The sequence below is a fragment of the Lygodium microphyllum genome, chromosome 8 (genome assembly GCF_053477565.2).
Source record: "Lygodium microphyllum isolate KBCC chromosome 8, Lygodium_microphyllum_v1.1.10, whole genome shotgun sequence".
In the NCBI taxonomy this organism is placed as follows: Eukaryota; Viridiplantae; Streptophyta; class Polypodiopsida; order Schizaeales; family Lygodiaceae; genus Lygodium; species Lygodium microphyllum.
In genome coordinates this window covers 34,251,069-34,275,702 of record NC_141142.1, presented here as the reverse complement: position 1 = coordinate 34,275,702, position 24,634 = coordinate 34,251,069, and the positions used below count along the sequence as shown (strand labels likewise).

General features: G+C 39.9%; 1 protein-coding gene across 3 annotated transcripts; it reads left to right on the top strand.

The window, feature by feature from the left end:
• The first annotated feature begins 837 nt into the window (after positions 1-837).
• Positions 838-21,894, top strand: LOC148032140 (uncharacterized). 3 transcript variants are annotated; one of them, XM_087682773.1, is made up of 9 exons: positions 838-1,140; positions 1,293-1,372; positions 2,230-2,899; positions 3,060-3,298; positions 3,560-3,726; positions 3,856-3,962; positions 19,380-19,673; positions 20,582-20,866; positions 20,967-21,894. In XM_087682773.1, the coding sequence occupies exons 3-9, from the start codon at positions 2,261-2,263 to the stop codon at positions 21,054-21,056; spliced, it is 1,821 nt and encodes a 606-aa protein (XP_087538899.1). In that variant the 5' UTR covers positions 838-1,140; positions 1,293-1,372; positions 2,230-2,260; the 3' UTR covers positions 21,057-21,894. The 3 variants fall into 3 exon arrangements, with proteins under 3 accessions (XP_087538899.1, XP_087538898.1, XP_087538897.1); XM_087682772.1 differs by lacking the exons at positions 20,582-20,866; positions 20,967-21,894 and adding an exon at positions 19,751-20,556 and having other exon boundaries at positions 2,219-2,899; XM_087682771.1 differs by lacking the exons at positions 20,582-20,866; positions 20,967-21,894 and adding an exon at positions 19,751-20,555.
• Positions 21,895-24,634: the final 2,740 nt, after the last annotated feature.

Sequence of the window (24,634 nt, the reverse complement as noted above, 5' to 3'; positions counted from 1 at the left end):
ATTTGAGGATAATGTACAAACATAATTTCTTGATTGATGCATTGAGCATGTTGATTTAAAAACATGTGCAAGGGAATGCTAGTTCAACCATTAAGCAACCTTTACAAATATTAATTGAAAACCCTCCTCTAGTGTATGTTTTTTCTGCTATATTTCCAAAAACTTGTTGAAGTTCAAGTTTATTTTGGTGGAAAGTAGCCATTTTTAAAATACATTTGAGCAATAAAACCAAAACTAATGTCATTTTTTTGGCCCCAAAAACTGGTCATATTTCAACCTCTTCTTTGTTTCCATGGGATGGGAAAGAAGGTTTGGATGCAAGTAGACGTGTTGTTGAAAAGATGCAACCTAGAGCACATGTTTATTGCTAAAAAAAAACTTCCCTTACCATCCATCCAATGTCACTCTATTCTTTTTTTCCTAAAATTGGGAGGCCTTGAAATTTGAAAAATGCCTCAAGGGTGAACCGCAAGCTTTGAACTCACATACCCATACGATCAAACCACGTGAGCTACAACCCTCTTTGACAATGCCACTCTATTCTTTTTTAATGTGATGCCATTTACGGCAGGTCATTAGATACAGTGAGAGTGCCCTACACAGGTAGAGCTTGAAATTCATTGGTCCATGATTCAAGCCTAGGGATTGAACTTGGCTTCTTGGCTTCTTATGCTAGGCACACATGCCTTAATGGCTGGTCTAAAGGCTGGCGGGCATGTTTAGACGTCCACGGTTCCCCCAAAAGGGTGTTAAAGGACCCCGTAAAGTTTCTAGTTTAAATCGTTTTAATGACTAAATGTTGATTTTTCATTCTATAATATATTGCGGTCTGTTTGGCAGACTCGCAAGAGATGTGAGGTAGGCGGCTGCCGGCGAGCCGACGTCGTTAGAATTGGCCCGGCTATTGCCAACTGTCAAGTATGACCTCCCGGCGCGCGCTTCTCTCCCCCACGGCGTCCGCCTTCTGCAGTTGGCAAGGTGGCTGCTTCCACACCTCGCCTCCTGCTTCCACACCTTGCCTTTTCTTTGTCGCACGTGACATAGCTCCACCGCTCATGCCTTTCTGATATTTTCCATCTCGTCAGTCTCAAGAACTTGTCATACAATCCTGCGCCTGCACCTCGCTCGCTATCGACCGAGGTATTTTTCAGTCTTTTACTGAAAGAGAATTTTTGAAATTGCGTTTTCTCATCTTATATTCGGCCAGAGTACAGTATAGTACTTGAAGCTACTTGTTCTTTGATCTTCATATCTCAGATATTTTTTTGATATTGTGTCCGTTCTATCTGCAGAATCACTCAGCCTTTGATTATTTGGCCAAAGCGTGTGATACTTGGAGCTGATTGCAGTTCTTTGATCGCCGTCTCTTAAGGTATTTCTGATTTGTTTGTTTTTTCTGCAGAACGCATTCAAGCCTTGAATCTGAAATGTAACCTTGTCCTTTGGATTCTTTGAGTACGTCAAGTTGATCTCAGTTCTTTTAACATTAGCACCGTGTTTGATTTTCAACATATGGCTAGGGCAGGTATTTGGAACATAAGACTTCAAACGACGTTGTTTGATGAGCGTGGTTCTACTTATCTTTGATAAGTTTCCATGCAATGAAGTTGGATTGTGACACGAGCATACTTTGCTAAAGATGATTTAGGACGGTCAAGCCCATTACTCTTTAGAATTTGTGCAATAACACATGAAGAAGTTTGACGAGAGAAATCAGTTATAAATTGTAGCATCAGGCTCGTAATGATCCAGCAGTCCTGTCTTTGCAGGAGTTCAGATTCCAAGATAGTGACTCAGTGCTTTTGATGTAATGATAAAATTCTGTGGTTTTTTGTACTATGAAACTGAAATGGCCAAAATCAAGAGGTAATAAAATGGCAGCTTCAGAGTATGAAAGACCTTTGCTATATGCAGGAAAAATACGTCATTTGTTTTTCCAGAAATCCAATTGCTGAACCTATGCACTTATGCACATATGAATGCACATGCAGGCATGTGCATATGTGTGCTCAGTTGTTGTCAAGACTTAATGATTTCTTTTGCTGTTTTCAATTATGTATGTGCTCTTGTCATGCACAGCTGTGACACTGCAACGTGTTGAACAATGTCTATACAATACAAATTGCTTTGAATTAATTATACAACTCGCATCTATGTTGCAATAGATATCATGTGTATTTTATGTTGGTTATGAAGAGGGAATCTGACACTTATGTAGCTTCAAACCAGGCACCTGTTAAGAAGCTCAGAAGAAGACAACATGGGTGAGACACCAGAGCCTTTTCCCAGTGGTGACAGCAGACATGAAGCTGAACAAGTAAGAAAGATGGCAACAGACGCTGGACTTAGTGAAAGCTCATCTGAATCTGATGAACTTGGGAAAACTCAACATGCTGCTACTAATGAGGAGAAAAAGTCTGACCTACTATCAAATTCAGAGATTGTGAAGCTCATAAGAAGGCATCAATCAGCACGAGAAAATGCTGAGGTAGCTGTTGGGCAGTTGGAGAGGCGTTTAAGGCTTCTTGAAAAGTCAGAGTCAATGAAAATAGCACCGAGTCACTTCATTCAGGACAACCTTAGCTGTACAGGACAAGCTCCTTGTGAACAGGACTTCACAGGGCATTATAGCTGTATTTATGTCTCACCAATTTATGATGATAAAAAGGGTAATGTTATGTACCGAACACAGATAGTTGAAGATGGTCCAGGGATGCGAAGTACATCTTTCAACGATTGGAGGAGACATGATGAGAAAGACCTGGATATCAAAAGACTCAAGGCAGAAGTGCAAAAACAAGATCTAGAGATTCGAAGACTCAAGGCAGATCTTCAAAGGCTGAAGTTGCATGATGTTGAAGCTGAAAGAAGCATCATTTCAGACAAGTTTGTTGACACAGTATGTAACTAAAAATTTTGCTTCTTCAACAGCTCATCCCATAATGGCTCAATTTGGTTAATCAGAATGTAAATCCTTTTTTGCATATTCTTGATCATTGTAACATGAAAATATACTTGATTGCAGTTGACACATCATTTCTGAATGGCTATTTTGGCAGGTAAATACCAGAACTTGTAGCCTCTTAAGGACAAAGGTTAACAATACTCAGAATGAAGCAGTAACTGGCAGTGCATTGCAATCAGTCAATAGTATTGGATATCTGAACACACATGTTGATATGTATTGTTACAGTTCAGATAGCAAAAATCCTCAAAGTGAAAATGTATCCTATTGTTTTGATAAAAAGAACATGGCTGAAGGAAAAGTGAGGGAGGGACCCACACCAGATATTGATAGGTATTTATATATTGGTTGCTTTTTAAAAACTGTTAGTTAATTGGTCCATGCTTGGTTGAATCTTTTAATAGTTGACATAAGTTTAATTCAATGCAATCAAGTCATTTCATTGGCAATATGCGATGGGATTTGTCAGATTATAGACATTTTAAATCATTGAATCAGGGCAAATGTACCAGAATGAAAAGTAGTATGTCAACTTTGTAGTGAATGTTCTCTTAATGAATGATGGGCTATTGTTCTTACTGAATGAATATTCAGGGCTATTCAAGTATCAGATTGCTCAAGCAGTGATAAATTGGTGCTGGAAACTGTGGCTTCCTATCTGTCAATCATGGTGGCTTCTGTAGAAAACTTATGCAATGATGTTAGATTGCATGATTCTACGGATAATGACACTTTCAAGATTTATAGTGGAGCAATTGAAGGTGCACCTCTTCTTCACATCTTCAATTTTACCATAGTAGAAATATTTTGTGCTCTAAATTGGCTATAATTTTTTATTTATCCTTTGCATATGCTCTAAATGGCTACATTTTTACATCTACCATGCACAGATGAGCTCTTCATACTGAAGAAAACACTCAGTAAGCTTGCAGAGTTGTGCCCAAACTGTAGCCATCAAATGCCTCTATCTGAGGACGAACCATGTCACGATGATAAAGTAAGTTCTTTACATTGAAGACATAAATGAAAATGAAACAGAATTAGTAGCTGCTTAACTTACAATTGGTAATGGATGCTATGTTTCATACTACGGGTTTGGGTTTGAGATCACAAAACTAGTTTGTGGGAATCTTGGAGTTATCATGCCCATGTGTGGATGATACTAAACTAGGTGACAACTGTGGAAGTTCTTTCCCCAATTATTAATATCAGCATGGTGTTATAGCCGATGGTCAAAGGTGTGTACCAGGTCTTTACATTGAGCATTAACTTCCGCAGCATGTTTCATTTGAGATTTGGTCCTCTGTGACAAGATCACACCAGGATGATAGCCATTGGTTGTGATAGTAACTCCAGTAAGGTGGCACACGTTTGCATTTGTGACCATCTTGAGTTATAGTAGTGTACATAACACTTAGTTGTATGAAGGAATGGAACAATGGTCCTAAGTTTGCACATAAGTAGGGTGGTACGGAAGTGGTGCTTGCTTGAAGCATATCCTTAATTTAAAGATATCAGAGGTCTCTATTACCTTAAGCTTTTAGGATCACAAATGGCTAGACTAATTTGTCAGAATCTTTAGAAGAATGCCCTTGTGTGAACAATACTATGAAGGGTGAACTGCATGAAAGCTTTATTTCAATTAATAATCTCAACAAAATTGGTTTCAAGCATATATTGCGAAAGCTGAGGCAGAACAAATGTAAACACTCTCGTGTTATAAGTAATTTTTCTCATTGTCTCATAGGGTTGCATGGGATCTGGGTGGATGTATTTGGCTATGCAGTTCTCATAGCTGTCATGTCATCATCCTCCAGATGCTGTCTGTGTTTTGCAACCTGATGCCTGCATTTTTTGCTGTCAGGTGGAGGAGTGTTGTCATTATTGTCTGCACCATTTTCTCCAGATTGGGCTGTGTTTCAGCTTGCATTACCCCATGTTTAGTTGCCTGGAATCTCCTTGAACATCCTCCTGCCTAGAGGACTGGATTTTACTCCCTCCACTTTTGCCCACATCATCATCATTCCCCATGGACTGGTGCTGCTGTGTTGTGGGATCTGTCTCCAGTACAATGCACTGTCAGAGCTATTCTTGGTGTCTCCAGCACCACTCTCAGCTCACTTCTTCTGTGGTTCTTGAGACTCAGATGTGCATGGCCCCTTGTATCATTCAACATCTCCATACTCCATCTTCATTGAGCATTCATCAGACTATGTTTATCGCGCATCATACATTTTCATTTCTCTGTGTCTGCCTTAGCATTTACTTACATGGTATTAGAGTAACAAGATCAAAATGCACAACACAAATGGAGCTAGATTACCCTTGCTCAATTTCATGAATTCACCGAGGCTCAAAACCCTTGCTTAGTTGCTTAGGTTTGAGGTTTGGAAATGCTCGACATCTGCTGTTGTATTGAACATCTTGCTTCATTGGAGACCAAGAGAAGTGTTGGGACCTGTAGCGAGTGCAACAGTGTGCTTTTTAAAGACACGTGGAATACAGCCCCACATTTTTAAGGACAAACTTTGCAGTGCATAAAAAACAATTTGTTAAGAATGCATAGACGTCTTATGTTTTTCTTTCGTTCGTTTCTTTGAGAAATACAAATGACCGATTCTTCAATTTTGAGTTATTTCCCTTAAGATAGCCAATGTTTTTCAATCATAAAAGCGCATCTTACTTCCGTGAATTAACCCCTAGACCTAGTGACACTTATGCATCTTTGGATCAATATTTGCATTAGCCTCAGAGTGCTTGAATAGGAGTGAAGTTTGAATCTCAAAGGTGACCATCATCGCCACATGGGGCTGTTGGCTCAATGCAGTTGTTATTCCCTCCATTGAGCACATTCTTGATCTCAAAGCTGAATTGGAAAAGAAATTCACGCCCTTGCAATCAAATTGGAATCGTATCTTGTGGGACTAGGTGAGTAGACAGTACAAAACTTGCTGATCCATCTTATTAGAAATTGTGTCAAATCATATAATGTGCTTTTGCTTCAAGAAATGCACAATAGGAAATCTTGTTAGAGGAGATGTAATTCAAGTCGACAACCTTGAGTTTCCAACTTCTTGATCTCTTTCATCATGGTCACTATTCTTTAGCTATCGCAATTATCAATTGGTGTGGATTCATCTATCTTAGTTGACATGATCTTGTGCTTGTGTAAGGCAATGGTCAAAGGGTTTCTTGCTTGTTGTTGGGTGCATGGTGGAGCTTTTGATAACTTGATGCAAGACTAGTTTGTTGAGAAGTATCATCTTGAAACTCTCAACACTGTAGTAGGAGAACACACCTATCTAGATTGAAGTTTTTTGAGGTTTGAAATAATGTGATGATGGTGCCTCTTCTCAATGTCGATTTGAGCTTGAGTTAACAATGTCTATATGATAACACAAGCTTGGTGGATCATCACTCATACTTTACTTTCCTTTGAGATGAGAGGCTTGGCGGGTAGTGTGGACCTCGCACAGGATTATTGCACCCTTGTTGGCTTGAGCTCAATATTTGGTGGTTCTCTCTCTCTCCCCCCTTTGGGTGTCCTATTTTAGGTTTCAATCAAGAATTCGATTCTAGAGGAAGATGTTGGCAAGTATTTCATAAAAATTGGATTACTGTTCAAGTAAGGCAAAGTGTATGTGCTTGATGATAAGGGTATTTGCAAGAAGATTTTGTATGAGTGTAATGATGTGCCATGTGCGGGACACCTTGGCATACACCGGACTTTGGCCTTGCCTACCTAATATTGCTATTGGTTGCACATATAGACTTGGGCTTAATCTCATGTGTGTGAGTCCCCACAGTGTTAGCTTAATAAAGTTGAATGATAGAAACACATGAGGAATTTACATCCTCTATAAACTTTCGATAAAAAGTGGGGTCGTATCTCCATGACCTTTGCAATAAGATTACCTTGTATGAATCAAGGTCATGATGAAATCTTGGTTATAGTCAACTGATTGACGAAGTCGGCTTGGTTCATTTGGCCAAGATAACGGTTAGAAGGCATGAGTTGGATAGTCTTTTTGTCAAGCATTTATATAAACTTTATGGTGTTTTGAGGACCCAAGGAAATAGTTAGTGATTGTGATCCTAAGTTCATTGGCCATTTTTGGCAAACAATTTTCTAGAAGTTGGAGACTTGATTGTCTATGTTGTCCTTGGAGCATCCTAAGATTGATGGATAGACCCAAAGGATTTGATTGTTTATGTTGACATATAGTTATGATCTGAAACCATTGATTGCTATTGAGCTCAAGGAAGTAAAAAAGCTGTCCGTGGTCAACTTCTTGCATGATATGTTGAAGAAGCTGAAAATTGCAAAGAAAAGTATTAAAACGACCTAGGATTGTGCTATGTTTTATACTAAATCACAATCGTACTCCTCAAAGTCTACAAGAGGGCATGTGAGTTTACCTTAAAGTCCCAAAGGACTTCAATTCAATAACTATTGGCAAGTGCTATATATTATCTTCGAGGTATTGTGGACTTTTTGGATTACTAAGAATATAAGTGTTGGGTGTAAAGGCCCTTTCGTTACTCCCGTGTATATATTTACTTGCACATGTGAACACACCCTTGTAGTGTAAGTGTACTATACCCTAAGTATAAATACATTCTTTTCTCTGGTATTAGAGCTTCGGCAAGAGTGTGCGCACTTCAAATTGTGACCAACGGCAGCAGGTGCAGGTCACGTTCTGGCAGACGACAGCTGGTGTGAAGTGCAGGTTGTGTTTTTTGCAGGCGACAGGTAGGCGTGGCCAGTCAACGGCATGAACAGGTCTATGATGACCAGTTGCAGGCCATGAACAACACATGATTGCGGGCGATGATGAGCAGGCGACGGCTGCAGGTCAACAGCAAGATGTTCATCGATTTTTTATTCGTTAGTATTTTTAATTTTATTATTTTCTACAGTTTGCCCCCTGCTCATTGATGGGGGTTTGCGCACGTAAGCACAGTGCTCAGATCTGTGCAGATTTATGCCTGAAAATTTGGGGCTTTTCCCAAATTTGATGCTGGTCACGCATAACAGTGAGGTCGGACCCAGAAATTGCAGACATTGTGCGCATTTGCTTCTGAAAATTTGGGGCTTTTCCTATACAAGTGAAATTTTGCTCAGCTAAGTCAATTTCACTGTAATTTGTGCACATTTTGACCCCGAAATTCGGGTTTTGCAGAATTTGTGAAATTTCTGCAACATTTGCGTGTATTTGACACTCGGGATGATGTATTAATGCAATTGAGGCAGATTTATTGCAAAAGTTTTGGGGCTTTTCGCATCAGTGATGCATTTTGAGCCGACTTGTGCTTTGACAGTGAAATTACAGCAGATTCACTGCTAAGTGGGAGAAATTTGGACTTGGGATGTATTAAATGTTGTAAAAGGGTAGCTTTTCCTGGAACATGTATTACTGAATGCTCATTATGCAGTGAAACAGTGGTACATACAACACTTGGGTTATTGCATTCGGGTGTTATGGTGATGTATTATTGAAGTGGGAGCTGTCATTCATGCATATGTATCAGATTTGGTTCATGTACATGCTGTAATCAGCTCTTGGGACTGAAATTACTGCAAAATATCTGCTTCTTGGACACCTTCGGAAGTACAAGTGTGTGTACTTGCTGTTATATTCAGCAACCTTGCTATTGGCTGAAAGTATTCGGCATTTTATTGCCGTAGATGGCTAGCAAGGCATCTACATTTGACACAAAGAATCTTTTTGAGATACGTAAATTTGATGGCAATGGCTTTAATCTTTGGAAAGATCGTATGTAGGGTATACTTTTTTTGAAGGATTGTGATGATCCCTTGGAAAAACATAAGCCTGTTGCTTTGTCAGATGAGGATTGGGCTAAAATGAATAAGAAAGCCATTACTTACATCAAAATGGCAGTTACAGATGATATCTCAGATTGATATCAAGGGACTTACCATTGCTTATACAGTTTGGGAGGAACTCAAAGCTACGTATGAGAATACAACTCCTGTCAATCAAGTCCATCTCATGCGAAAGTTAGTCAACTTGAAACTTGATGAGTCTAAGCCCGCCTAGAGCATTTAAATGCTTTCACTAGTATTTTGAGTCAATTATAGGATGCATGCTTTTTGGCTTTTGATCCTAAGCTGAGGGCTATCTTGTTGCTCATGACCTTGCCAGATTCATGGGAAGCATTGGTTGTGTCATTGAGCAACAACCCTAGCTTGACATTTGATGGTGTGCATGGTTTTATTCTTAATGAGGAGATTAGATACAAGGCAAGTGGGTAAAACAATGGATTAGCCTACAATGTAAGAGGTCAAATGTTGCAAATAAGAACAAAATTTGCAGCAAAAGCAAGGAAAACAGCAAGATGTCACTTGCTATGAGTGTGGACGTAAAGGGCATAAAAAGCTCGATTGCAAGTACTATAAAAAGGAACAAGAATGCAAGAAGCTAATGTAAAAGGTAAAAAGAATGAGAAGGATGACAGCTCTATCCCTAAAGAAACAAAGAAGGAAAATGCAATATCTAATGTTGTTATTGAGGAGATAGAAGAAGATAAAGATGTTGATTTGCTGGTTGCATCTTTAGATCCACATGCTATGATAGTGGAAGACATGTATATCACTAAAAGGGATGTGATAGATACCTTGTCGACTGCTCATGATGGTTTGTCACAATCGTGGATTGTTGAATTTCATGTAACTTCATCCTTGGAGTGTTTCTCTTCTTATGCAGAAGGTAACCTTGGGAAAGTCTACCTAGGGAATAACCATGCATGTGATATTACAGGAGTAGGCACCATTACTTGGCTCTTGAAAATGGCTAGGAATTGATTCTTCATGATGTTAGGTATGTACCTGGCATTAAGAAGAGCTTGCTTTTTGTTGGGCAGTTAGACAGCAGGGGTTACTTCACTACCTTTGGTGGCGGAATGTGGAAGATATAGAAAGGATCCATGCTAGTTACTAGAGGTGGTAAAAAGGGAACTCTATATTATCTTCACTGTAAGGCACTTCTTGAAAAGTTTGTTGCAGTTTGTAAAAGTGTAGTCACACATGGAGTCATGGCACAAGTGTCTTAGACACATGAGCCAAAAGGGTTTATAGGCACTTTCTTCACTTGGAAGAGTTGATGTGAAAACTTCAAAGCTTAACTTTTGTGATGATTGTGTTTTGGGAAAACATATAAAGAGTTCATACTCTCATGGAGGCTTTAGGAAGGCATATAATTTGGATTTAGTTCATTTTGATATATGTACCATGCCAATAAAAACTCAGTGTGGTTTCCATTATTTTGTGTCTTTATTGATGACCATTCTAAAAAGCTATGGGTTTACTTGCTTAAGCATGAAAGTGAGGCCTTGGACTCCTTTAAAAGGTTTTATACGTTTGTTTGTACTCAAAAGGGTTTAAGACTAAAGTGCATAAGAACAGACAATGGGGGAGAGTATGTATCTAAAGAATTCAATAAGTTTTGTGATGTGAATGGGATTAAACGGGAGTTTACAGCTCCTTATAATCCATCATCTAATGGTGCAGTTGAGCGAATGAATTGCACTTTATGTGAGAAGATTCGGTGCATGTTGTCCACAACTAATCTCCCGCAATCGTTTTGGGGAGAGGCACTTAAAACTGTGGTGCATATTTGCAACCGATCTCCACATTGTGCATTTGAAAATGGCATCTTTGAAGAGGTTTGGTCTTGTAAACTTGCTTCATATGACCACTTGAGGATCTTTGGCTGCGAATGCTATGTACATGTACCTATTAATAGCAGAACCAAACTTGACATGAAATCCCACAGAGACGTCTTCATGGGTTATGAAGATGAAGGTAAAATGGGCTATAGAGTTTAGATTCCAAGCATGAAAAAGGTGCTACGCAGCTGAGATGTGGTATTTAATGAGTCAAAGTTGCAGAAAAACGCCCCATCTAGTGATTTGGACAAAAAGAAAGTGAAATTTCAGCATGATCAACCACTTGAACAGCCATCAGCCACCACTAAAAATGCAGCTCCATTTGATGTTGGTTATGATAATCAGCGTATCATCATTGAGCTAGATGATAATGGGCAGCAAAGGGATGCTAAAAATCAGCTTGGGCAACAAAATGAGCATGCTGAAAATGAACTACAGCAGCTTGAAAATGTATTGCAGCAACCTGAAAATGCAGTTCAACAGCCAAATAATGAGGTCATTGACATTTCTTTGGATGTGGATCCATTGCGTGATAACATAGATCATTGGGTGAGAAGGTCTACATGTGTCAAGAGACCTATACAGATGTTTGATTCCTCTTTGGACTGCATTTTACTCACAGATGAGGGTGAGTCTCTCATATATAAAGAGGCATTATCATGTGAGTTAAAGACAAAGTGAAAGCTAGCTATGCAGGAGGAAATGAAATCTTTGTATTAGAATGATACTTGGGATTTGGTTCCATTGCCCAAAGATAGGAAAGCTATTTCTAACAAGTGGGTCTATAAAATCAAGTGTATGGATGGCAAACCCAAATACAAAGGTAGACTTGTTGATAAGGGTTACACATAGAAAGTGGGGATTGACTTTTAGGAAGTCTTTTCACCTGTTGTTAAAATGACCACTCTTCGAGTATTGTTTGCTATCGTAGCATCTATGGATCTTGAACTTGACTAGATAGATGTTAGAATTGCATTTTTGCATGGTGATTTAGAAGAAGAGCTGTACATGAAACAACGAGAGGGCTTTGTTATGCTAAGAAAGAAGCACTTGGTGTGCAAGCTTAAGAGAAGCTTGTATGGTTTAAAATAGGCTCCTAGACATTGGTGATTTAGAAGAAGAGTTTTACATGAAATAGCCAAAGGGCTTTGTTATGCCAAGAAAGGAACACTTGGTGTGTAGGCTTAAGAGAAGCTTGTATGGTTTAAAACAAGCTTCTAGATAGTGGTCTAAAAAATTAGATGCCTTCATACTCTCACATGGGTTTAAAAGAAGCAATGCAAATCATTCCTTATATATAAAGAAGACTGATGATGGAAGCCTTACAATACTTGTGCTTTATGTGGATGATATGCTTATTGTTAGTAAGCATAAAAGCCAAGGAAAGTACATCAGCAAAGTACTTGATCGTTTTTCTATGGTAGATACTAAGCCACTTGGTGTTCCATTACCACCATACCTTAAGCTTAGTGAAGCAGATTGCCCAAAAGATGATAAAGCAGCCAGCTCTATGAAGGGTGTTCCTTATGCTTCAGCGTGTGGGTCACTTATGTATGCTATGGTTGCCACTAGACTTTGACATTGCTATGTAGTGGGAGTTGTTAGTAGGTTTATGTAAAATCTTGGCAAAGCACATTGGGAAGCAATGAAATGCATCTTCCGGTACCTTAAGGGCACACAAAGAAAATGTATTTGCTACGGAAAGAGTACGTTAGATTTGTAGGGATATTGTGATGCAAACATGGCAAGTGACTTGGATAGTCACAAGTCTACTAGCGGGTACATATTTACCTTGATTGGTGGGGCAGTTTCTTGGTGCTCTAGATTGCAAAAGATATTTCAGCCACTGAAGCTTCGAAAGAAGTTATTTGGCTTGATCATGTGGTCAAGGATTTTGGGCTGCCCACCAAAATACCTGTACTTGGATGTGATAGCGAGAGTGCTATATGCCTATCTAAGAATGCCATGTCTCATGCATGCACCAAACATATTGATGTGAGGTATCACTTTATCAGACAGGTTCTGGATGATGGTCTAGTCACACAGACTAAAATCAAAACATAGGATAACCTTGTAGATGTTCTTACTAAGAGTCTTGCAAAGGCTCAATATGAGCATTGCATTCGACTAGTGAAAGTTGGTTAAAGGTTCACTTAGGACCTTCAAGTGTGGTTGTTGGGTGTAAAGGCCTGTTCACTACTCTTGTATAGATTTACTTGCACATGTGAACACCCCCTTGCAGTGTAAGTGTACGGTACCCTAAGTATAAATACATTCTTTTATTCTTTGTGTGTACCATGCTAATACACACCCATCTCTCGAGTCTCCACTCTCTCTGCACACACTCTACTGCTGAATACACCTCCTTTGAAGCATACACTACCTTAGTACTTCCGCTCGTGCCCTTCAATAAGAATTATGCCTTATCAGTTGGATTCACCTCTGGGCATCCAAGCTCACAAAGTGTTCCACAGAAACCATTTGAAATATCGATTGGGACAAGGTAAAATGATCCTCTTGATTGAAAAAGTCTTGCAACTAGAAGATATTGCTCGTTACATTCCATTTGAGTTTGAATTGGTTCTTGTTGGAAACTTCTTTGCAAGTATTTTCTCAAGTGGAAGAACTGTTGTGAGGTGGAGATGGCTTTTGGTGGTTAGTCTAATGCCCATTCCCTTTATGTTCTTTGTGGTTGGTACGACTTGTGTCATGTTTCATGGGTAGGTTGAATCATTTCAAGGGGATTTTTAGTCCAAAGTTGTAGGCATTTATTGAAATTAGACCGCGTGGGATTCATAGTTGGTCTAGTATTTGGGTGTTTCTTGGGTAGTGGTTCAAGGGCTTCTTTGGAGCATCTTATTGTTGATGTCATAAGGATGGAGCTCTGAAGTTTTCAACTACTTAGACTAGCACAAGTATGGGGGTTGCTAAGAAGCAATGAGAACTCTCTAACCTTTGGGGTCCTACCCACCAAAGTATATGCATCTACCTCGTGGCAATCCTTGGGTCACCTCACTATTTTGGGCCACAGAGATCATTCTGCATTGGCTATCAAAATTTAATGCTCAAGGCAATAAGATGCATATGATGCACTCTAAGTCCTTGTGAGCAAAAGGAGGCTCTTAAGACCTCAGGAGGTGATTAGTCCTCTTGGAGACCATTGCAATGCTTCCCGACCTACTTTCGGGTCCAATGGCTTTCACAACTTGTGGCTCTATGGTTGGCTCCAATGGGAGGTGGAGGCTATTGGATACTGCCTTTTTAGTAGTCCGGTCCACTGAGAGACATAGGCTATTCCACTCCCATGGCTTGGCAGTCCACTCCATTGCAAGATTGTGGCAGTTTACCACCCCCTTCGGCTTTGCAATTTGCTCCATTGAGAGGCAGAGGTTGTTGCCCACCCATGGCTTCACTAGGACTACATATGTCCCCTCCACCCTCATTTGGCTCCATGGATATCAAAGAGATTATTTGTGATACCCTAACGTCCCATCCGTCTTCTACTCAGCTTCAAAAGGTCACCTTTGGGAGCAATCTAGCCCTTGTTCCATTGTAACCTGAGATACCTTCTCTGGCACCACTAGTAGTCCTTCCTTTGTCATCAAACACTCTAGATTCAGAGGGGGTTTTAGAGGTAGATCCTATCTCGCTTTCTTCTGAGGGGGATCTACTTCCTCTAGTTTCAGAGGGAGTCCTTACTTGTGCAATCCTTCGCATGCTTTGGCGAAAAGCCCTTGCATTCTTAATCTTCCCTTGGATGGGTTGGTCAACATTAAGCTGCCATCGCATCTATTGATACCCAATATTTGCAAGTTCTACCTGTCAAAAGTGGTGCAGGAGTGGAAGCATAGACAAGTGCTGAAATAAACTGTTGAACACAAGACAAAAGAGAAAAAAAACAAAAGAACACTGCAAAGGAAGAGAACTCAGAGATGTGCTTAGGAAATGGAATTCATATACCAAACATGCGAATGATGGGTACAACAATGAGTCACTGGTTGCTTGGGCTTTGGCATCGGCTCCTCTCCCCAATGGAAGACCACTTGAAGAATAATGATGATTGAGAAAGAGGAGGAGCCCCTAAATAAATAGGCCCAAAATATGCCAAATATGGCAGTTGATGGACCATCATTAAACTGGCACAAAATGCCACAAAGGCCACACAAAAATCACTAAAATGATGCCTGAAATACGGACTAAAAAGCCTAGCCCATCTAGCATGCACAAATTCACACACGAGCTGACAATCTACTAACACTTCCTAGGTTAGGGCCTTGAATGTTTCAGCCATGACTTGGTAGCTATGCCTTCACATTCTTACCAGTTATGGAGACATTGAGCTAGTGTCTTCTCTCCCAAGGTCGACTTTTGGGCACCATCAACACACTGTCTATTGTTCTCTCTTATACGTGTCCTTTCATGTGGAATACTTGGATTACAGGGTGGCGAATGTTTCCTTCACTCCTCCTAGGGCACCTTTTTGGGTTGGAGAGGGGGTGTTGAGACACCAAAGTCATTAAGTGCATTGTATTCCATTAGTGAGACACCAAAGTCATTAAGTGCATTCCATTCCATTAATTCCTAGTTTGGTTTCCATTTATAGCCCCCAAAAGGCATCATTTATATCATTTATTAGGGTGTGGGCGCCACTTGAGAGATTTGGGGTGCACCCCTGACAATTCAATGACTCATGTGCCTATAAATAGGTCATTGGCATTCATCCATCCTCACTCCATACTTACTCTCTCATTCATTCTTCATCATTCCTCCATGACACCTTCAGCCTCAGCCCTCTACCATTGTTGTCCACACCCCTACCTTGGCGGATATCTAAGTTTGTGGTGCTATCCAGCTGATCATGATTCCTTACCAACCAGCAATTTCATTCTAGAGGTCTTCTTCACATTGCCATCAGCGCCAAACACTCTAGATTGTTGTGTTTTGAGTCGGCACAACCTGATGACCTATTCTTCATCATCTTCATTGCTGCGTTCGCTGGTTTCACTTCTCCTTGGACTAGTACAACAGATCATCTTTATCATTATTTTTCATTTGCAGTTCTTGCTGCCACCCCAGCACCTAGGCAACAGTTTCCAATCATTAGCTTCTTTATCAGCTCTACATGAGATACTTGTGTTTTTCTGTTTTCTTTACTGCTGAAGAGGTGCCTAGTAGTTTCTTGCCTGTAGCCACTTACACAGAAAGATCGTCATGAGGTATTCTTGCATTTTCTACTCCAGTTGGTTGCTCAATAGTCTTGGTAGCAGCCTTCATCCCAGAGAGATTTCAGCATATCCTTCATCCTCAACAGTCCTGAGGACTATGTTTTTCTCCCTCCACTATTGTCCTCCGTCTTCTAGGTTGGAGGACTATATTTTGTTCCCTCCGTAGAGGAGCTCTTTTCCTCATCATCGTGACCTCTGCTCGAAGGATTGCATTTCGTTCCTTTCTCAATGTAGTTTCCTTCAAGGTGCTGTTGCCTTATCAGCCAGGATAGTGAAGTCATCTCCAACCTTGGCTCCATTGTATCAGCATGATTCAGTGTTCATCGTTCATCATCATTCTTCTTCACTATTTTTGAGTTTCTTTGTCTCAATGTTTGCCATACTCTCTATGTTTCTCCCGGCAATTTGCAAACCCTACCATCTCTCGATATGGTATTAGTGAACACCATTTCGTCTCTCAACAGAATCATCTTCTTCTATTGAACGTGTTCATGAAAATTAGGTCATGTCTACTACATTGCATGGTTTGTCCAAATCTTATCAAGGTTTTGCTATCACACTAAGATTAGTGATTGTGGGAAGCAATGTCACCTGTGCCTTTGACATGCTTGTTTCTCTATTATTGCAAAAAGAGGAAAGTCACGTGCAATGCCACTATGACTGTAGAGCAAGCCTTTTCCATGCAACAAAAAGCAAAGGGCAAATCCCAATGCAAATTGAGGTATGCTGGCCACAAACCAGCCACTACATATGCTAGTCACGATTCCTTATCCTCTCATGCTACTTCTAAATCAGCATCTTCTCATGCTGGTCACTCTTCAGCCCATTTCCAAATAAGTACCAACCCCAAGACGAAGGATTGTAATTATTGTAGAAATCTAGGGCACGACATCACTGTATGTCATGAGCACATTGCTGGAAGAAGATGGAGTCCAGTCTAGCAAACTGCAGTGGCCTCTGCCACGGCCCACTCACGACTGTCAACTTCACCAAGCATCAAGATTGTACTTTCTTCATATAGTGTTAATATAAATCCATCTCTTTATGGTGATTGTTGATGCAACAAGTTCATCTCTTCATGCTGATGGTTATGTGTTTTTTATGCAACAAGTTCTTGGTAGTTTCATAGTAGCGCTTACAAGAATATCACTTCTTGTAGAAGGGTTTTGCAGTTTCTTTCTCATTTACCTAAGGGGGCATTGTTATGGGTGCCAATAGTGCATCATATGCTGCTGTGAAAGGCATTGGAGAGAGGCAATTCATCACGGTCTCTTTTGGACTTATTTACTCTTGCAGGATGCTTAATATGTGCCATGCTTTGAGAAGAATTTGATTTATATCTCAGCCATTGCCACTTTAGGCTTTTGGGTTGTCTTTGATGGTCTAAGGTGTGCTGTATATGATATCAGATATTCTTCTATCCTTGCTTTGGCAAAAGGTCTTTGTAGACTTGATGCCTATGATAAACAGCTTGCTGGAACTTATGTGCCTTCCGTATTTCCAGCCATATACCATCTTATGATACATACTCCTTTATGGCATCAAAACTTAGATTTGCCGATTTCTATTCTTTATGTTGTCACAATCCAACTATATTGGACAGCCCTTACAATGCCTTTAGTTCGAGGATTGTAAACTGGTGTCTACATCCTTGGAGCTTGAATCTTATTCACTTTCTAATGATAGTGGTGGTTCTTTGACACTGCTCTTTATCAACAGGTTTTTAGATGTCTCATTTATTTGTGCCATGCTAGACTGATCTTCAATTTGTGGTATCCCACTTGAGCAGGTTTATGCACAGCCCTTCTATTCATCATTTGCAGGTAATGGAGTATGTCTTCGGATACCTTAGTGGCACCTAGGATTTAGGCCTTTTCTAGAAGGCTCATACTTCACTTACTTTACATGGTGTTACAAATAGTGACTAGGCTGGTTGCGCAGACATTCACGTCTCTCACAGTGGTGATTTCGAGGCTGGTTGGAGACAGATCATTGCCTGTCTTGAATAGGGCAGCAAGGCCTACTTCGACTGTTTGGTCATTGAGTGTGTAGGATGTCACTCACAGCTGGAGTGCAACATGGTTTCAGTGTTGGCAGCCTATACCCTTGTACACATCATAGTACCGCTATAATATATGTATGATAGGAGGATTGTTTCCAACTTTGGGTTCTCGTATTTTTTTCGTGTTTAGGAGACTATTATCTTACAAGGACAGTAGAGAAGCTTCAACACCAGGTAGAGAAGTAAGTGGAGGATCCAACACACTTTGGGGCAAGAACTTCTATGTTCTTTGACCAGCTCCATCAGATTGAGGCTTCAGTCTTCTGAACTGGATTCATCCAAGAATGGGGCATCTTTGACAATATTTCCACTATTTGGAAGTTTACAGCTTGATGTAGGTCCACATGAGGACCTCACAGTGCTCGTCATTGACTTTGTGAAAATCTACGATTTCTTGACTTAAGCTTGTTCGAGGGGACCATGGGGAAATTGGATTTGCCAGGCAGCAGACTGAGCCCTTTGTTAGACAGCCTGCATCTTAATTGGGTTTCTCGGCAGCAGACTGAGCCCTTCATTTAACAGCCTGCATATTCTTATGTGGCGAGTTCAAGTTCAAGGAGAAATATGAAATTTCCTGATTTTTCTTTTTAAAATTAGTAAGAGGTGGCAGCTTTCCTCCTTGCTGCTGCATCAGGATGCTCACTGTTTAGAGAAGATTTGAATTTGTAACTAGTTGATGACAAGACAATTTAGTTGCAGTGTTATAACAAGATCCAGTGCAGCTATGAAGGTTTCTGTTGGGCATCAAATGCCTTTGTTCTCATTGAAGGTTTCTGTTGACCCATACCTACCTTGAACTGCAGGGTGGCTGATGGAAGTTAGGGGATTCTTGAGGAATTACAATTAGTAGATACCTTGGTTTTCATGTGGGCATGACATTAGTAATGAACAGTGAATAGCTACCTTACACTTGAGTATCAACCTTGGCCAGCCGAGTAATAGGAGGGAACTGGGTGATTTGTTTTACATGCTGAAGAGGTTTGTATTGGCTACATGAGGAACTGCTTGATCTCTGGTGCCCCTTACCCTGCAGTATGTCTATTTGCAGCCTACTGCCACCTGCTTTGTAAGACAGATCTGTAAGCATCTGTCCTTATAGGACCAGAACATAGAAGATTTCTGCTATATCTTTTGGAGTGACAATGTACCATTGTCTACCTCTCTTGAAACAGAAGACACCAATTTCTGACAATGTTACTCAGGAAATTTGAACCTGTGATGAGTGGAAAAGCTGTGGCCTCGTTATTTTAACATTTTTGACTAGTCTAAACCTAACTCAATTAAAATCTGCTTCATGTTTCCTGAAAGGAAAATGAACATAAATAGTTTCTGAGTTGTTTTAGTGTGCTTTCTCTTGCTACATCTCTTTTCTGTGTCTAATTAAGAATAGCCTGGTCTGATTCCTAATTTTGAACCCACGTTATTTTCTGATTTTTAGTGGGGAGACAACCAGGCCAGAATCAATGGTTTGATGCAGCAGATTGCACAAACTGAATTTAAGGTGATTGCACTGGAGTCCTCATGCATGGAAAAAGATAGGAGAATTGAGGACCTTGAAGGTAGAATTCAAAGTATTACAAAGGAAATTGAAGCTGGGTTGATAGAGAAGTATGACCTTACAACAATGATTCAAGAAATGTATAAGGAAGCAGAGGAGCAGAGACATCGTATGGAGGAACTTCTCAGTATCAATGAAGAGTTGCTAGAATTTTCCCAGGCCAAGGAACAACAGGTAACTGTTTGAAATTACTACATCATGCCTGTCTTTTGGTCTTTCTATTAGGTGACCTTTAAAATGAAAATGCACAGCTCTCTGTCCTGAGGAATAAGGCACGAAATCGTCGGATACTACTTCAAGAAACGTTGGAGCAAAATGCAAAGCTATCAGAAATGTTGGCCAGACGTCAAAAACTACTCAAGTCTGTGAAAGAAGAGGAGGAATCTTTAAGAAACAGAAATGAGCTTTTGAAGCTAAAATTATCATGCACAGAGTTTGAACTAGCACAACGTGAATTTGCATTGGAAAGGTTAACATCTCCTTTCAAACTTGACCTAGAAATGGATGATAATGGACGTGATGAGCTTGAGTACTGCAATCATTTGTTAAGATGCACAAACAATATGGAGCAGAACATTCGATCTGAATCCAAAGAGGCCCTAAAATACATACAGGAGTTCGAAGAGAAACTACTCTGCATGGATGCTGAAGTATCTCAAGCATTTGCAGAAATGCCAGTATTGATGATAGGTGCATTCTGAGCACAAACAAAGCTCAAAAGGCACACTCTTTTTTCGTATAACGTTTTTTCAAACTTACACAAGTTCTCCCAAAGATAATATGGGAGAACAGGAGGATTGTATGAAAAGTTCTCCTCTTATACTGTATATTTTTATAGTGGTTTTGTTTGGGGAAAAACCACTTGTAAAATTCGAGGCATTTTGCCTGTACAATCCATAATTGTGACTTGGACTTCTCATTGCAACTGATGTATTCACGTTATGGAACAATTACAATTATTATTTATAACTAGGAACGAGGAGTGAATTTCTGGGTCTATAAACAGCTCTGTAATCTTTTAGGCTTGGTAGATTTTCAGATTAGAGGATTATTTAGTATTAATGAAGGGGTGCTTTTGGCAGCTGGGACATCTTCGAGAGGCAAAAAATCACTTGATGCAAAAGTACGAAGATAATTATATTGCCTTCGAGTCTTTATTACAGGAAAGAAATGAAGAATTCGAAGAGTTGAGTAGAAGACTGAAATCTGCTCAAATAGCAACTGATTCTCTCATCTTTGAGAAGCTTGAGCTCACAGCAAAATTTCAAGCTTTACAGAAGGAGCAGGAAGAACAGAAGCGCCGAATCTTAGAGCTGATTAGCATCAATGAGGAGCTACTATATTTTGCTCAAATCAAAGAAGATGAGGTGATTCTCTTTTTCTGTGAGATCTGGAAGCATGCTTCTCTCTCTAATTTGACACTTTTATCGAGATAGTGTTTGATGAGACTCGCTCTTCTTGGGACAGGTGGGTTATATGCAGAAGGAAGTGGCACGATTACAAGGTCAGCCTGAGGAGCTACTGGTAGAGAAAGTATGTGTCACAGAGTTGAGATGAAAGAACAACAGAGGTGAAGGACATGGGGGATGAATGTCTGCCACCACTGGGGAAAGTTTGTGCCACAAAGAATGAAGAACATAGTGGCAAACGTGCAGAATGCCTGCTAGCAGGTGGCTAAGTGTGTGCATCAGAGAATCAAGTCAGAAGTGATGGAGAAGAAAGTTTTAGCGTAAATGCATCAGCATTTAAGAATCATGCCAAGGAGAGCAAACATACTTTTGTTCTATTAATGAACTCAGGAATGTAAAGATACCTGTAGGTTGTTGATTGCTCAAAATGATGCCATTACAATAAGATATCTTTGAAGCCTGTGGTATACGGATGGCACTGCTTAAATGCATCAGCATTGAAGAATGCCCCAGTAGAGGTGAAATGGTGCCATTATGACAAGATATCTATACAGCTTGTGGCAGAGGGATGCTGTGAATGAAATTGTGTTGGCTGATTCAGTCTTCTTGTAGAAGCAAAGGAAGGTAGTCTCTCTTGAAGATCTCCAATCACAAAGTTCAAAGTTCTTGAACTGTCTTGCCTGCTTGTAGAAGTAAAGGTAGGTAGTCTCTCCTGGAAAATCACAAAGTTGTAAGGCCATTGAACTGTCTTGCCTCCTTTCGATGCGGTGCAATTTTGTAGCTATAGGCTCAGACTTTATCCATGTCCATACACTGCTATTCAGGCTTTTCCTTTTTTAATTGCCTTTGGCAATGTAAAGCCTGGTTTAAGGCGCATGCCTTTTGTACAGGAACTTACAATTCCCCCTGTGAATTGAGTACATATCTTATATGCATTTGATTCTGCATCTGTTTGTTTGTGCAGGATTTGGGTAATTTTAATACTTTTTTTCGGGTATTGAGCATCAGTTCTTGATGACTTCAGAATCACGGAGTGTTGTGGTTGGTTTCCAAAAACAGATTGATTGTCATCAATGCTTTTTGAAGCTTCAACTGGGTCACTCTATAATGCCAGCAACATGAATTGATTGATTATACCACGTTAGATAATGCTGCTGCATGGGAAAATGAATCCGATGCGCAGCTAGTGCTGCACTGATAAGCTTCCAAACAGTTTGATGTTAGCATGTATACATTTCAGAAAATAATAAAATACCAAAGGAAATTTGTAGGTTGTGGGTGCAGGCAGTGAGAGAGAGAGAGGGGGAGAGAGAGGTGTTTCTTCTTGTACCTTTTTTCGTATTTAATATATTTTACCCATTACAAAAAAAAAGGAAAAAGAAAAAACAGAGGTGTGTGTTTTTGTAGTTGATTCATCCATGTTAGTGTGGTTTCATTAAGGGACAGAAAATCATGCATAATCTTTCAAATTTCAGATGGGGATTGATTATGTGAAAGCCTTTGGCCAGTAGGTGGTTCTGATCTAGCTAGGTATCAAAACTTTTGATCATGTTACTTGGTCTTTCCTATGGCAATTGATGTCCACCATGGGTTTTGGTCCTTGTATAACTTCTCTTATTGATACCATCGGCTGGGGTGTTGTGCTACATATTGCACTTTGATTTGGGGCTTGGGGGGGGGGATCACATATGAGATTGTCTTGTCTCATTTTCTTCGTTGAGGATGCCGATGGGGAGATTGTTGGTTTGACGCTTTTTAGTGGTGCTCAACTTTTGGGTCAATCCTTGGTAGATGATTCCTTTATGTTTCTTAAGGTTGACTAGACCAATGTGAACAGGGCAATTGCCATTTGGAGTCTATTTGGTTTAGCTTCAAGGCTTTAGATAAATGCTTAGCAATCTACATTGGTTTCTTGCACGAAAACAAGACTTGTAAATTTTGGGTTGGCAAGGAGTGGTTGTTTCTAAAGGTGAAGCTACTTAGCACTTAGGATATCCCATTAGTGTAGATGTGGCTCCTCGTGCTTGATTGGATGTCCTCTTGAGTTCATGACATGTTTATGTATTAGAAATCTTAGGCCTCTTCGTATGCAGTTGAAAGTGGGTCAATCCATCATGAATAGTATGGTTTCATACATTCTTTTCTTACTTGGGCCAATAAGTCTCTTGGAGTTGGTGCAACTCATCCACTTTATGTTGTGGAAAAAGAAAGGGAATTGTTTGTTAGGTACAGATATCTTGGTGGTATGTTGCTACTCCAAATCTTGCAAAACGTTTTATTGAGAAGATCGGTGTCCTTGGTCCTTATTGATTGACTCATGGCAAGAGATTCTTCACTTTATAGCTAGATATTCTATTGATCTTTGAAAGGAGGCTAATTCATTATAGGTAGAAGTGTTGGCCAATCCGCCATGGGGGACACCAATCTTCTCAATAAAACATTTTAGTGTCCTTTGTTCTTACTCATTTGATTGGCTCCATGTGTACGCATCTTAAAATTTTAGTGTCCTTTGTCCTTACTCATTTTATTGACTCCTGGCAAGAGATTCTTCACTTTATAGCTAGATATGCTCTTGTTCTTCGAAATGAGGCTAATTCATTATAGTCGAAAGTGTTGGACAATCTAGGTTGCTAGATTAGCTTGATAAAGGATTGCAGTGAGATAAATATTGGATGGCTAGATTGGGGTTGCAAACAAAATGTGATGTTTTTCCTTGGGTAGTTTTCTCTTTATTCTTCCAGTCCCATTCGCTAGTACTTTTGGGTGCCTAAACCCTATGGTCAAATTTGGTCGACCTTGAAAGATCAACTTCAATAGCATACTTCATTGCCTACTTTTCAATCTTCTTTTCCTTGGCAAGGTTGGGTGTTTGTGAAACTAGATGATTTCTTGAAATGATTAGCTAATTAAATTTACCATAAGATGGTAGAGGAAGAGATAGGCCAGTGAGAGAGCCAACAAAGTATGGCATGTTTGAGATAGCAGAGAGAAGTGGAGGGATAGATTTCTTCAACTGTGGAAGTCCAGAATTCCTTATCAAGGGAAAGTTTCATATGGAGGTTGCTTATTGCAGGTTTTCCCATTGGGGATGTGTTGCATGCTCGCATGATCTCCCATAGTGACGATATCTTTTTCATTACATGCGATGAGACCTCAATTCATCTAATCTCCTTTCCTATTGCAAGATAGATTTGGAGCTTTATTTCCATGTGTGATTGTAAGTAACTTAGTAATGGGCGGCCATCCATTCTTGGGTCATGCGCAAGATGCCTTCTTTGATTGCTTTGCAGTTTGATCATCCTTGTCTCTTCTATTTTCTCAGATGGATTGCTCTTTGCTACATTTCATGCACCCATAATGCTTTTATTTTTGATTGTGCCTCCAGTATATGTAGTCACCTAGCCTATGTTGAAGGATTATTGTTATAATAGATTTCTTCCATGGTTTTAACGGACTTGGTCCTCCCTAAAGTGGTTGCTTCATGGCTGTATATTGCTTGCTCCACTCATGTTGCCTCCCACATGATATTTGTGCATTGTGTTTTGGTGGCCTTTTGGCTTGGCTTGCGATCGCTGGGTTTTTCTTTGGTTGGTTAGAAGGCTTGATGTAAATAATCTTATTTAATTTAAGCTTCTTCATCGAGAGAGTGATAGAAAAAGAGAGAGAAAGAAAGAAAAAGAGTATACTAACATCTCTAAAAGACCAATGTGGCCTATGAGACTACAA